At 49.3% G+C, this 15326-nt stretch overlaps 1 protein-coding gene across 2 annotated transcripts in view; it reads left to right on the top strand.

Annotated features, from left to right (window-relative positions):
* P2RY2 (purinergic receptor P2Y2) overlaps nt 1-5507 on the top strand; it is a 31037-nt gene extending 25530 nt beyond the window's left edge. For both annotated transcript variants that reach the window (XM_006267842.4, XM_019489665.2), the window contains exon 2: nt 2748-5507. In XM_006267842.4, coding sequence (XP_006267904.1) covers nt 2752-3828 — 1077 coding nt within the window. In that variant the 5' untranslated portion in view covers nt 2748-2751 and the 3' untranslated portion in view covers nt 3829-5507. The remainder of the gene's footprint in view (nt 1-2747) is intronic.
* The last annotated feature ends 9819 nt before the right edge of the window (nt 5508-15326 follow it).

Here is a 15326-nt window from a genome sequence, read left to right as displayed (position 1 = left end):
AGAGGGCAGCAAGCCAAACCACAAGGAGAGCCTCACACAAGCACTAGCTATTACCAGCATTTGCGGAGTAAGCAGAAAAAAGAATCAGCTCTTTGTCTCTGCCGGCTGTGGTACCTGTTGGCTCTGGATTTAGGATCCAGATACCTTGTTCGGGGGGGCGGGGGAGGCACTCTCAGACCAACCATGACCTTTCCATTCAATAATAGGCAAATTTATTGATAACAGAAAAGAAACAATACAAACAATCAAGCCATTTTATTTACCTACCAAATCCTAGGGCTGTCATCAGAGTCTACGTACATCTGGCCAGGACGCAGTCTTCACTCTGAGGCTGTCTCTTCGGTGTCAGATGTCAGCAGTCTGGAGGTGGGAAGCCGAGGCCCACACCCCCCCTCCAGTGGGGTGGATGAGATGGGCTAGTGGTGTGCCCTCTGTCCATGATGACCTTGGGGACCCTTCCCAGGGGACAGGGAGGAGGGGCGAGGAGGGAACCCAAGCAGAGGACGTGGAGGGACAAGGAGGTGGGATGGGGAGGGACCCTTTGCTGCTCCAAAGTCCTTCTTCTGTATTCTCCTTCCCTGCAATGACTCCTCATCCATGGCTATCACTGGTTGGTCCTTCTGTGTGGTTGTCACAGTCCACATAGCTTATCACATGCACACATACTAATTTGGTCTTTCTGGGCCTTCTAATTTGGTTGCCACCTTATCTCGCGCTATGGACAGTATGGTACATACTCCCTCTGTTTTCCAGACTATGTGTCCTTGTTGGCCTTGTTATGTTAGACAGCTTATCTGCTTCCAAGGCTAGGTGAAAATGTGTGACTGTGTGACCCAGACTCTAGAAATCAATTAATCCCTGCTGCCCATCCTGAACCATTCTAATGCATATATCTATACTTATAGGTCAATTCCCCAAAAACCAACCTTTAAATGCCATGCTTACGCCACCAGTACTTTCAGATCAGAGCTGAGGCACCCAGTGAAGGACATTCACCCTGCTATTGTCCATAGAGGACCAGAGAAGCCTGAGAGCCTGTAGCATTGTCCGATCTGGTACCTTCCCCTTATACGTCAATTCACTTTAAATAAAAACATAAATTAAAATGCACGCTGGGTGAAACAATCCTCATGACTATTCAGCCATTCCTCCCTTATCACTCAGTTGCTAGTACACACTACCAAAAATAACAACCGGGAATAACAACAACAATAAGTGAGGGTCAGGCAGGTGGCCAACAATGGGCGGCTCCATTCCTGAGATCCTAAATATAGAGCCGAGATAACCAGGATGATTTGGGTGTTTTCTTCTACTTCCTTCCCTGAGAAGCAGGTTCCCTTCCAAAAACTTACCCAGCCTGTGTGGATGGGCTTTGGTGCCAGAGGGCCCATTGAGGTGAAAACAGAAAGGTCCAAGCTGTGTTACAGCCTGGCTCTTTAGCAGTGGTTGCAGTCTGATCTGTACTGGGGCTCTGACAATCCAGGAATGCAGTTATAACAGGGCCTTTGCCCCTTTGCACAGGCAAGTCCTAATTTGGTCAAAGCCAAAGCATGCTTGAAGGGACCCTTTTTTTTATCACCGCTTGGGTCCCCAGCCTGGCAGTTACCTAGTAATGCAAAGCGCTTTGCTAAAGCATGTGGACCCACCTGCTCAGATGTCTCCATCCTTCCAACCTTAGCTAAGGCTCGTCCATACGCACTTGCCTTCCCACAGCTCAGACCAGCCTAGGCAGCCTCTCCCAAGAGCTAATCATTAAAAAACCCTCTCCTGCTCCACCCAGACAGAGCGATTAAAGAGAAGGATTAGAGAATACACGTCCTTCTGTTTGGATTTTGTGCCCGCAGTTCTCTCAGTATGCAGATAGTGGAGCAACATGTGAATATGACTTTAGGGGGACAGACATCAGAAGCACCACAGAGCTGTTTTTGTGCATAGCACTGCCGTGGACTACGCAGACTGGATCTTTATGTAAACGCACCGTGTTCAATGCTGCTGCTCGCAATCATATCAGGCAGCGTGCACAGACCTGCTGCACAATCCCCAAGCACGTGGAGCTTCCCAGAAGCTCGCTGGCCTCCCCTTCCAAACTGACCCTGTTACAATGCCTGTTCCCACCTGCAGGTCTCTGCAGATTATTACAGAAGTCACTTTGGCCTATAGCCTTGATGGATCTTTTCTTGAAGGAATCAGTTCCCTAATCTCTACCCTTTTTAGTGGTGGCTTATAAAGATACACTTTTCTCACGGCTTGGAGGAGTGTCTGCCCTTCGCTGGTTGGTCTGAAAACCAACCAGTTTTTCTGGTATGGCTGTGTAACCAGGTTTCTGCACGTCCTTCGCGAGATGGGTGGGGCCTGTGATTAGGGTGTTCACCTAGGATATTCACCTCCGAAGCTCTGGGGTTGATTTTTGGCTGTGCTGCCGACTTTGTGTATGGCCTTAGGTGAGTTTATTCATTTCTCTGGGCTTCACATTTCCATATATGAAATTAAGCTAATCAAACCTTTGCCTGCTAAACTGTCAGCTCTTTGTAACAGGGATGGTCTCTTACTATGAGACCTGGCACAGAGAGGCCATCATCTGCACTGGGGCCTCTATGTACTATTATGATATAAATAACAATTACAATGTGACATCAGACACTGGGCATCATCTTCCTGCAGCATTAAGTTTGCTGAGCCAAGCGTATCAGTTGTCTTGCTTTGGGGCCTGCCCGCTCTTTGCTCACCACTCGCCTTTTGTTTTCCAGGGTGATGGAGAACTTCACCGTGCTGCACGCCTGGACCAAGAGCACCAACACCTCCGCCGCGGGCTGCGCCACGGACGAAAACCCCTACAAATGTAAATTTGACGAGGAGTTCAAGTACATCCTGCTGCCCGTCTCCTATGGCATCGTGTGTGTGGTGGGGCTGTGTCTCAACCTGCTGGCGCTCTACATCTTCCTCTTCAGGATCAAGACCTGGAACGCCTCCACCACCTACATGTTCAACCTGGCGGTGTCGGACACGCTGTACGTGGTCTCCTTGCCCCTGCTGGTGTATTACTATGCCAAGGGGGACAACTGGCCCTTCAGTGTGGGCTTGTGTAAAATAGTCCGTTTCCTGTTCTACACCAACCTCTACTGCAGCATCCTCTTCCTCCTTTGCATCAGTGCTCACCGCTTCATGGGCATCTGCTTCCCACTGAAGTCGCTGAAGTGGGGCCACGTCCGCTACGCCCGGAGGGTGTCGGGCATTGTCTGGCTGGTGATCATCATCTGCCAGTCACCGGTGCTGTTCTTTGTCACCACCTCCATGAAGTGCAACGCGATTACCTGCCATGACACGTCAAGCAAGGAGCTCTTCGGCCAGTTCGTCATCTACAGCTCGGTGATGCTGGTGCTTCTTTTCTGCATCCCCTTTCTGATCATCATTGTGTCTTACTGCCTGATGGCACGGAAGCTGCTGCAGCCCACCCAGGGGACCTCCCGGATGTCCAAGTCCAAGAAGAAGTCTGTCAAGATGATCATCATCGTCTTGGTGGTCTTCATCGTCTGCTTCCTGCCTTTCCACATCACTCGCACCTTGTATTATTCCTTCCGGAGCTGGGACCTTGGCTGCAGCACCCTCAATGCCATTAACTTAGCCTACAAAGTGACCAGGCCACTAGCTAGTACCAACAGCTGCTTGGATCCCATTTTATACTTCTTGGCTGGACAAAGGTTCATGAAGTTCACAGGCAAGAAAACGCCAGCGAAAATTCAGAGGGCAGTGGCCCTGGAGAACGCTGCCAGCAGTAACATGGGCATCAGTGACAACACAAACATGATAGTCAAGGATGTAAAATCGTAGCCTTTTACATGCCTGTGCACTGTCCCGTCTCATGGAAGAGCACCCCCCTTCGTGGCGGCAGGGCTTCCCTGATGTGTGATGGGAGTCCTTGCATGCTGCCTTTCTGCCTTCCACTGCCTCCCCAGACGTCAGGAGTTGTCTTCAACCCTGCTTCCACAGGCATGGTACTGAATGGGTATATCACCTCTGTAATGACTTTTTGCAACTATGGTGCTGCTGAGGTGGTCTATAATAATCCCATATGCAAACTTCCTCCAGATCTATAGCTCAAACACTTCTCTTCCATCAGATTCACCCATCCTTTCACTACCGAATGAGGGCAAAAACCAGCTGTACCTGGCTGCTGGTGCAAAGTGAAGGAGCGGTCAAGACATTGTTTTGGCACAGATCTTTTGTTTTATTTGATTTTCTGAAACAACCCTTTGATGCCACCCCCCCCCCCCAAACCCATCTCCTGAGGTTATCAGCATTTTCAGCCATGCTTTTATTGGGATGCTCATCACGCCTTTTATTGAAACAGGCAAGAAGCCGGGGGGTGTTGGGTCATTGGAAATAGGCCATAGTGAGTTTAATTGAAAAAGAAATGTCAGTGTAAATCTTAGCGCAGGAAATGGAAAGTGGGTCCCCAGGAAATGGAGACAACTTGGAAGCCGATCACAAAATTGTTTTCCCACTTTTCAGCCAGCGCCAGCTTGCTTACCGAGGTCACCCTTCCTTTGGTGCTGGGGCTGGGACAATTTGGGGCCCGTTCGGAGGGGTTGTCTCTAGCTAACGGAGTTTGCCTGAATACCTCTGGCGTTTATACCAGCAAACTCATTTCAGCCAGTTCCTTGGACCAAATGAGCTAGGTCAGCAAAAGGGTCCTTCTGGGGCTACACTAGGACTGCTGCAGCCCGAGCTATGCTGCTACAGGAGCTTAGTTCCTCCCAGGCCTGACCAACAGAGCTGTGCTTGCAAAACTTGTAAGTACAGGTTAAGCCTGAGCCAATGTGATTTTGCCAGCAGGAAACCAAGGTTACCCAAGTCTTTTCCTCCCAGGTTAGTGTTTAGAATAAAAAAGGAACATAAATCACTTTAGGCAAAAATAACACTGAACCACCCATATGCACCATGGGGTTGAAAAGGTGAGGAGCAAAGGGGTTGCTCCTCCTTTACTTCCTGAATATTCACTACTAGAGATCCCCTGCCCAGCCAGAAAGAGTCAAATTGGATTTAACCTTTTATCCCCCCCAGGGTCTCCCTACCTAGGACACCCAAATCCTAATCTAGAGGCATCCAGAAATCCCCAGTAGTCCCAACCTGCTGTTCGGGATAATTACCTTGCAGACTGGCACTAAGATGAGCTGTTTTTAACGTTTACCCTTTCATTAAACATTGTGACTCCAACCCCCCCAACAGTTTATATACACCCCACTCCAGCCCTTGATCTGAGAATCAGGCAGACTTTCTGAAGGCATTTGGGTTAGCCCAGTGCCCTCTTCAAGAGAACCATGTTATTCAGGTGCCAGAGCAGGAGCGGTGCTGACTGGAAGATTTTATTTTTGTTTTAAACCTACTAACTTATACTGAAAAAAAGAAAGTACATGTGTATGTTCACACTTGGGGTGACACTGCACACTTTTATTTTTGTAATATGCAACAATCTCATGTTTCTTATGGTAACTATAGAAATATTTCTATTGTTTGTCTTTTTCTGCCATCTGTTCAAGTCGGGTGCAGCGTACGGAAAGGTGGCAAGGTGGGGAGGAGAGCCTGGCAAAACTGTTGCGCCGGTTCGTATCTCAGAAAGGTTTTCCCCTCCTGGCATAGAAACATCCTGATCTGTAAAAGTCATCTGAGATCTGTGAGAAATAAGTTTTCCAGCCGGATGTCTGATTTTGCAGTTTTATCAGTCTCCACTTGCCGCCCACGACCGATTTTTCTGGGGGACTCGAAGAGACCCAAGTCACTGAGAAATCTCAACGCTGGCAAACTGACTTTGAATTTTGCTGGCATCAGGACCAGCCCTTTGGGTTGGGTGGGAGTGGTGGGCCCAAGACAAAACCCAGGCATTTGTGTATGGAGGGAAGGGAGGCAGAGGGGCTGGTATCCAGGTTTGCCAGTGGCTCTTGTCTTTCTCACCTGATCACACCAAATCCCCAATCCCTGCCAGTTAAAGCCTTCATCCTGCAAATATCTCAGTGCAAGCCTAGCCCTGCAAGCCCGCAGAGCTCCCATGGAGTCAACGGCTGTCTGTGCAATGGCAGGGGTCTGCCCACGCCGAGCCAGTTGCACGACTAGGACACATTCGTGGCAGGTTCCTGCTACTCTAATGAGCCAAACAGGAACCTCAGCTCTGATTTCCTCTCCAACACCGAGAAGTCCAGCTCTGGAGATGAGCCCAGCATCCCAGCTCCACCTCCAGTTGACATACACCCCACTCCAGAATCTGATCTCAGGAGCAAGCAGACTTTCTGGAAGGAGCTGGGTTGGTCCAGAGGCTTCTTGCTGCATGTAGGCACCCTTAAGGGTAGCCAGAAAAAGGATGCACAGAGGGACATGACAATAAAAAGATCATAGCTGGTGGGTGAAAGTCAGTCAAACAATTTCAGATGTCGGTAAGGCCTGGGGCTTGGGGAAAGGTTGGGGTCAGGTGTGTAGAGTCCTGGACATAAGCAGAGCAGCAAATCTCGTATTTTGGTGGTGCTTTGGGGTGTCCAAGTGGGAGGTCCATTAGCACCAGTTATTAGCTGGGTGTTTTATCAACTTAGCTACACAAATGAGCAATGCAGTGGATGCAGTGGGAAGTTGGGCTAATTCTCACAAGTCTAGCACAAGTCCCGCAGTATTTTGCCTGTATTGAAACGCTTGCTTTTCAGAGATTCAGTCTCAAGCCAGGATGGACCATCAGAGTGTCCACGCTGACCTCCTGTGAAACACCAGCCTCGTGTTTCACTCACTTTCCCTTGTATTAGCCCCGTGACCTCCAGAAAGGCATCCCGCATTGACTGGAAGACATCAAGAGAAGGAGACTTGACTCTTCCTCTGGGTAGTTTGCACCAATGGTCAATCCCCCTTTCTTTCCCATCTTATCTGATTCCAGCGTCTAGCCACTGACTTGTCACACCTTTCTCCGCTAAACCAGAGACATCCTAAACGTATGGTGTTTTCTCCCCATACACTATGATCAGGTCACCTCTGAACCATCTTTTCAATAAATTAAGCAGACTGAATTCTTTTCATCCAACCTTTCCTAACCTCCCCCTGCCCCCAAGCAATTTTCTCCAGCCCTTGAATTATTTCTGTGGCTTTTTTCTGCCCCCCCCTTCTGCTTTTCAGTATTTTTCTAAAGGGTGGATGCCAGAACCAGAAGTGTAGCAGGGCAGCTCTGCACCCGGGCGCCATGATGCACGGGGCAGTGCCGGGTGTTGCGGCACCCGAAGCAGCAGCACAATCACCTACCACTGCGGTAGTCTCGGTGTTCGTAGTGCCAGGACCCACGCAGGGCTGGAGCTTCTCAGTCACCCCCGCTCAGTTATGTTGCCCACCATAACTCTGCTCTCTCTGCCAGCATCAGCTTCACAGATGACTTTTGGAGTCTCAGGATGATGGCAAAACCTCAGCTTCCCCTTTCATTTGGAAAAGAAGAAAATTTCTAAGCCTTGTCCTTGCAGGAAAGGACGTGAAAATATGAACCCCACAGGCTGTGACCCCTGAAGCGAGCAAGCAAAGACCATGGCATTTATTCTCTAGAGCTAGCGTCATGATCTGGTGGGGTCTGACTCACGGTTGCTCAACGCTTGGGACTTCTGGTGCTGCCCAGCCCTGTATTGTTTAACGTGCTGTAACACTCGTTATCTCTGTGGCCCCGCAGTGCTGGAGACATCAGTCCCAAAAATACATCGTGGCTTGGCACAAATTCCCAAGGGGTCAGAGGGAAGTTTTGGCAGCTGCACTTAGAGATTTGGGGTGGGAAAGGGTGGAGCAGCGAAAGCAGTTTCAATAGGGAGGTAAGGAAATGGGTTGGATTTCTACTCAAGCTGTCTTCAGTGTTATCACTGAAGGTGGTAATATTTCAGGAGACATGATTAGGTTCCAGAGTTAACACTGGGCACCTGATGCTTTCCTGAGCTATCATTTCAGACGGCCTCGAGTCCAGAAGTGACACACATGTTGGTTATACTCAATTCACATTTGGAAGTTTTTCCTGCACAACAAAGCGTTTCATTGTCTTGTCTACATCAGGTATTATACTGGTATAGCTAAGGCTGTACAACCCTCCTGGTGTGGATACACCTCTTTGGCATATACAGAAACTTCATACGGATATAGCTATTGTATGAGCCCTGTTACACAGGTATAAATATAAGGCCTCTTTATACAGGTATAAATGACTCCAAGGTAGGGCTTGCATTGGGCTGACTACAGTGGCAGCACAGTCACACCCTTTACTGAAGTAGTTACGCCATTTCAAAGACCCGCTCCAGCTCAAAATTTGCCCGAGTTGAGATGAAGGGTGTGTTTACACAGGGAAATGGCCCAGAACAGTGACTCCACATTAGCTGCCTGTATGACATGCTTCATCTGCGCTTTGAAGATGGATTGAACTAATCCTTAGAGACATTGTTAGTGGTTCTACATAGATGCCCTTGCAATTCCCCCAGTCGAAGAGCACTCAAGGTACGCCATACAAGCCTCTCTCCAACTGAATGGAGGAGCATACCGGGGAGCTGCCCGATGTAACACAGTCAGCCCCACCTTGTTAAATCAGTGCGTATGGGGCCCTGCAAGCGGACGCTTAGCTAGTTCAAACAGGGCTCAGTAGCCCCCGGGGAAGGAAGACACGTCTTCTCCCACCTGCCGAGGGCCTGGCTTTTTCATCCAAAGCGGCAGTGCTCAGATCCAGCTGCACAAGTGCGCATTAGGGAGCAAGAGCTTCCCCTGCAGACCTGCGGACTACATCAAGTCAAGAACGTCACAGAATTTCACTTCTGCAGAAGTTTGCAGGGGTTTGACTTTGCACCCTGCTCAGGGACCCACCACGCCGATAGTCTTTTGTGGAATTGAATTGCACTTTCCTGGCCAGGCCTAGTGGACACATTTGTATGTGGACCCTCTACAAACCTCGGTAGGTCCCCCCAGGGCTCAGCAGCCAGTGGAGAGCACTATTCATGGAGTATCCTAACTCGGAAAACAACGGGCAAAGCTTGAGATGAGAGGCAATCAATTCATTTCAGTTCAATACTGTGCAGGACTGGGCTATATTGGGATGAGGCATGTCAGTGGTATAATCAAAGTGGTGTATAGGCTTGGAGAGCTGTTGTAAGTAGCGAAGTTTTGGGGGGTTTTTTGTTGCTCTCTTTGACCAGACTATCTCAACCAACTAGATAGTTGGTCCAGTAAAGGAGATTGCCCCAATACACTTGCTTCTCACACAGCGAAAGCTTTCATGTGCAGACAAGAGCATGTTTGCATCCCCGCACTCCTTTGTTTTAATGCACAGTTAACATGATATCGTTGCAAGACTGCTCACCCCAACAAGAGCCTGAGCACAGTGGCAGCCTTAGGGGAGGGCAAACTGAGTGACCGCCTGGGGCCCCACACTTTAAGGGACCCCAAAACTTTGCAAGAAATGTCTGACTTGCTTATAGGTCATCGAAATTAATGATGAGAGCAAATGCCTCTCTTGCCCAGGGCCCCAACAACCTTAAGGTCGCCACTGCTGAGCACCTTGCTAGCTGGGAGTGGAAATTTCCAAGAATGGCTTAGGCCAGAGCTCTTGGAGGGTCCATATGGACCTCGTTAGTCATGTCTATGATGCACACACAAGGTGGGCATGACAAACAGAGAGGTAAAGCTTAACTGAATTTTGCAGGGATCAACGACGGGGTGAGGGCCTGAGCAACATACAATATAAAGGCAGGGGTTGGAAAGGGAATGCGTCTGATCAGACCATCCTGGATTCCTGACATTCATAACCCTGGAGCCCTTGACCTGGACCAGCCCCCGCTGTGCTGGGAACTGTTTGGATACTACGCTCCCCCGTTTCAAGCACTCTCGTTCCTGGCTTCCTGCCTCGCACTCTTAGGTTCATCCTATCGAAGGGGCTGGCCTGCGAGGGCAATGGCAGAGAAGGGGAGAGCTGTATAAAAGCTCTCCATGCAACGCAGCCACGAGACGCCTGTGAGAACAGCACTGACTCAGCCGCCGGGAATGCAGGGCCGGGGGTCGTTCTGCGTGCCAAGGTACTAGTCCAGCAGTGACACTCTTCTGTATCAAGTGAGACAAGCTGTACTGTAATCACACTCAGGGTAGCACTCAGGGGATGCTGACAGCTCGCTCCAACTCTCCCACACAAGTCAAAACGGTGGATCAAGTTTCAAGTCCACCCTACGAAGGGGAAGCTGGTCTCTTGCCCTAAAAGCCAAAGGGAAGGGAAACACAGAACAACAAACACGCGGCTAAAGAGGGATAAAGAGAAGACCGAATCAGCATGTAATGCTCTGGGGCCCCATTGCAGGGGAGGAGAACGGGCAGAGACACATAAGATATAGTGGTTAGCGTGCGCTCCGATGACAGATTAAACGAATTGCTTGGGTGACAAATTCGATTAATTAATGAACTGACTGCAGTTCAGCCCACGGTCTTGTCCTTTTAAACCAGCACAGGAATGAAGTGAAATGCAGCAAGTTCATGGGATGGCACATTGAGGCTTTCAAAGCAGTCTAGGGGATTTAGGGGCACAGGCTTTGTTCAAAGCAAATAGAAGAAGTTCATGCTAAGCTAATACTTCAATGCAGCGTTCCCAGAATGTCACATATCTCTTTCCAAAAAAAACCCAACCAACCCCAAACCCTAAGATTTAAAATGCCACAGGCAAATCTCTTCTTGCTGGGCATGATTTTTTGTAGGCCTCGTTTACTCCATCTGGACTCCATTGTAAAATATACGCTGGAGAGAGCTTATAATGTGTGATTATAAACTTCCCTTTCTAAAGATCTCAAGTTTTTAGGCAGCGTGTCAAAAAGAAACACGACGAAGCAGCTGTTACTATTAGTTTTCTCCGCAGTGATTACAAGAAAAAAACTAAATGTGTCATATGTGATGCACCGATATATGTTGCTGTGCCGCAGAGCTCCATTCAATGCCTTGATTGTCTGCGTTTAAGTTCGACGTTCCTGATACTGTCGTTCTTATCTGGATTTTTGCTGAACATGAACCAGATTTTGCTTCCTTTGGTGACGCTCTGTGCATAGCTCTGAGTTAACTGAGAAGGGGAAGCAAGTTAACAGGCAGGGTGTTCACAGGGAAGAGGCCCTGGCTGGATGTGGGCAGAGAGAGGCAGGGATCAGAAAGCAGGCTAGAGATTTTTTTTTTAAATTTTAGGTATTCCAGGCCAAATTAGCCAAAACAAATTCCAAATCCAAGTGTCCAGAACCATAAGTGGCCCTACTACCAGCAAACATCCTCCACCTCCATCTGGGGCTTCAGATGTTTCCAAAACCTTTGGCGGGCATCCCACTTGTAGGCCCAAGGCTGGAGACTTGGGGTTTGGATGCCCCCGAGTTTTTCTTGGCATTAGCCATACGGCTCTCGGAGCAAGCTAGGGAGGAGACTCTTATTTCCATAAAGTGGGCTTAAAGTCAAGACTTTCCCACTCCAGCCACTAAGTGGGAGGTTTACTATACATTACCTTGGCAGGTACTATCCCCATGCCAGGAGAGCGGTCTTTCCTGGGAGACCGCCTCTGTGGTCACGGTGTTTCCCTTGCCAGGCAAGCATAGACTACACTTGATCTGAGCCGAAAGGCTGAGACGCGAAGGCAGGGGAGAGATGCACTTCTGGCCACCTGAGTTGGGTGTCATCCAGGAGACCTTTTGCTCTTCATTAGCTTGGCCCCCTCTCATGCAAGGCCCCTGCGGTGATGGGCAAGCTGCACAGTGGTTCGCAGGGCCACAGACTGCAATCAAAAGACTGCTCTTCTGGTAAAGAGCTAAGACACTTCCCTTTCTCCTTAGCCAGCCTTTCCTCCAGACTCAGCCAACCTGGCAGAGACCAGCAAGATGTCCCTGCACTGCCAGGTCCCACCAAGGCTGGGCAGCAAGGGTGCAAACAGCTCCTCCAGGGTGGCTTCTTGTGCGAGGACCCTTTCACCCCAGGGTCCCTCTAAGTGCAGGTTTTGCAGCTGCTCTGAACCAGCCCCACGTGCCTGTGTCTATGACTGGGAGGAGCTCTGGTGGCACGACACAGACTTCCACAAGGTCCCTTCAGTGGCTCTGGCTCTCTGCACAGGATGGCAGCAAAAGCTGGCAGACAGCTGGCCAGATGTGCTCCAGGTGGCAGTCCCACACCCATTTGGACTGTACACACGATACAGATAAAACAAGGGTGCTGGATGGGCCACAAGGGTCGTCACGGCTGAAAGCAGCCAAGAGAGTGAAGTGTGTTTGCTGGGCATTTTCTGGCCCGCTGGCATGCCTGTCTCAACGGTCCTTTGGAAAGCAAGTGGTTGTTTTTAGAGTCTGGTGGCATTCCCTGGACAACAGGCTCATGTCACCTGAGTGGCATGTGTAGTGCAGTTTGGGAACCACTGATTTAGTGGAAGACGAGTCCTCGTCTCCCCTACCACGCTTGCAAATCTCAACCGCAGGTCTTTTCCGGCTCTAATTTCTATTAAGGCATCTTTGCATCGTTGCCCTGCAAGGAAATAGCTCTGTGAACCTTTGCGCAGGTTCACGGCATTCATCTCAGGGCATGATTATCTAAGCTGCTGTTATTAAAGCTTACACATCTTTGATTTGGTCTGTAAGGTGCAACTCTGCCCTGTGCCTTACCCTGCCTCAGTAGTGCCCACTGTGGGCAAAATCTAAGCCCTGCATCCATGTTTGTGCTCTGCATACTCCAAACCCCCAACCCAGGTAGCGGAGATGTGCCAGGGACATTCGACTGTTGCCGGTAAGACGTCCATCTCTGGCATGTGTCAGCCAAAATCAGCTCCTTCTGTGGGTGGTGCAAGAAGCCCTGCGAGTATGCAATTATGACTAACCTGCCCAAAGGAAGACTTTCTTCCTGACCCACATTAGTCAGAGGTTTTGCTTTTTTTGGCCTGAAGCATGAGAGTTTGTCCCTTCCAAACGATTTGTGTATTATTTTTATCCAAGATTCAGTCAAAAACCCAAGCCTGGATATTCTTATTATTTGCAGGAATGGCCAAACCCTTTTATGCAGCCTTTGGCCTCAATGCTGTCTTCTGGCAGTGAGTTCGGCAGGCTAGTTGCATCCAGCGTGTGCTTTTAGTTCTCCTTTTACCAGTTTTCTAGGCGTTGCTGGCTGCCCCTTTGCCCTTTCATTGTGAGAGGGAACAGAAGCCCGATCTCCCGTTTCTGCATGGCTCATTGTTTTGCAGAGCCGCCCGGCATTTCTTTTGTCAGAGCAAAATAGCTGCAAGAGCAGTGTTTCAAATGCACACTTTTCACCAGCACATTGTGATTCCTTCATCATTTTCCATTTGGGGACCAAAAAAAAAAAAATCATTTTGTTTGGGTGGAAAATGAAATAAAAATCAAAGCTATTTCCTTGCTGCCCCTTGCCGCCCCCCCTTATTCCACTGCAGCAAGTGAAAGCAAGCTCCCCCACCCCAGCAAAACCAGGCATTAGCATCTTTTGCCACGAGGCATAGAAAACCATGTGCTACGTAATGTTTTCTGTTGCTAATGAATGTTACCTGAATAGGTCGTATTGAAATGCTGGGGATCTACACTGAAATCATTTTGTGGCATTGGAATGAAACAAACTCACTTTTGCCCCCAAATCCACTTTGCTTTCGCCAGTGAGTTTTATTACCTGCGGTGTCTGCATTGCACTCACTCTCTCTGATGCTCTGAGCAGAGAGGGTTGAATGGCCTTCGTGGCTTAGCTGGTCCCTCTGCCCCTGGCACAAGCAACAGTGCAATACAAAAGGAATCAGAGGAGAAAAGGATTATCCAGGCAAGAGCAAAGGGTTCGATCCTTTGAGGTGCTGAGGTCCAGGGGAAGGCAGGCACCGGGCCAACAAGAGGTCTTGACTGTGGTGGGATCATATCATGGTCTTGCAGTGAGTCAGGCTCAGCATGAAAGGGCTCAGTGGCTTGGCCCTAATTCTGGCGTCTAGGGACTCATAGGATGTGGTCTCACGGCTGCCAGGCACTTTCAGCGCCCTTGGGCATGTGTCTTGATTTCTTTTGCCGTTTCTCTCCCTGGGCAAGCGCCCAATCTATTTCCCGGGGATGTTGCGGTGAGCAATAAACGAGAAGATTAGAGGGGACTTGTGAAGTCTGAATGGGAGAGAAGTGCCATTTCCTGCCGTAGAGCCACATGGTGACGGGTTTGCTATGCACAGCTTTGTGCTTCAGCTTGTTATCTCCTAGGCTTTATCAGAACCTGCCTTTCCCTTGCAGGCTCTCTCAGAGTGGTGTAACCCTCACAGCCTGTCGATAACTTAAGATAAAAGATATGTACCAGACTAAACAGAAGTAAAGGCCCTGATGAAATCAGGTCTCAGGATGGTTTAGGGCTGTTGCAATTTCCAGGCACTGCATTTGTTCTGGTAGTTGAAGTGTCAGGAGTTGTGTTGCAGCAGAAAGAGCCGCCCACTCACATTCGGGTCTGTCCTGGAAAATGCGGCTGTTGCAGGTGTCTGTGTGCAGTGTGTCCCAGTGGTTAGCAGACAGAATTGCACGGCCCGCAAATGCTTTTCTCCTCTTGCAGCTGGCTTTGCAAACACGCCAGGTGTGAAGGTGGGTGCTGCCCAGATGTAAATGCGATTAGCCGCATCTTCCTGCTGTTCTGGTCCCTGAATGCATCTCTCCCTGCTTCGCTCCCAGAAGCCTGAGGAAGGGTACTATGATACCTCAAACCTTGGAGAGAGATCTGGCTGGGGTATTATGATCCCAGCACTCGTTCCTGCCCAGCACAGGGGGTCGGACTTGATGATCTGTTCAGGCCTCTTCCAGCCCTAGAAACTATGAAACTATAATTGATCCAATAAAAGATATCACCCACCAAAATCCTTGCCTCTCACATATTTCCAGGATCACAATGACAATACGATTATCTCTTTCAGCCATTCAGACTCTTGCCCTCACCTCCCACTTCTAGACCACGATACAGGTATGCTACCCCATATATAGCATCCCTTGTCGCCCTGCAGGTCCAGCTGGGTTTCTAGCACCTGTTTCTTCAATGGACCAAGAGGCCTGTGGCGGAGAGGAATTGAGCCAGAGATCTTAGAGCTGATAGATCTGGTAGATTCACAGCTCCCATGTGGGTGCTGAAAGGTGATCGCTCCATGGCAGGACATGTCTTGCCTGAGAAGCACTTAATTAAAAAATGTTTCCATGTGAAAACAGTAGGCTGGAGTCAAGTGGATGTATAACTGGTGAAAAACAGTAGAAAGGAACATTTTGGGGTTAAAAACGGCCCCAAGACATGCTGTATATTTGTGGTGATTTTGTCAAATTGACCATCTAGGGGAAAGCAAA

This window comes from Alligator mississippiensis, chromosome 1, assembly GCF_030867095.1.
Source record: "Alligator mississippiensis isolate rAllMis1 chromosome 1, rAllMis1, whole genome shotgun sequence".
Taxonomy (NCBI): Eukaryota; Metazoa; Chordata; order Crocodylia; family Alligatoridae; genus Alligator; species Alligator mississippiensis.
This window is presented reverse-complemented; position numbering and strand designations above follow the sequence as displayed.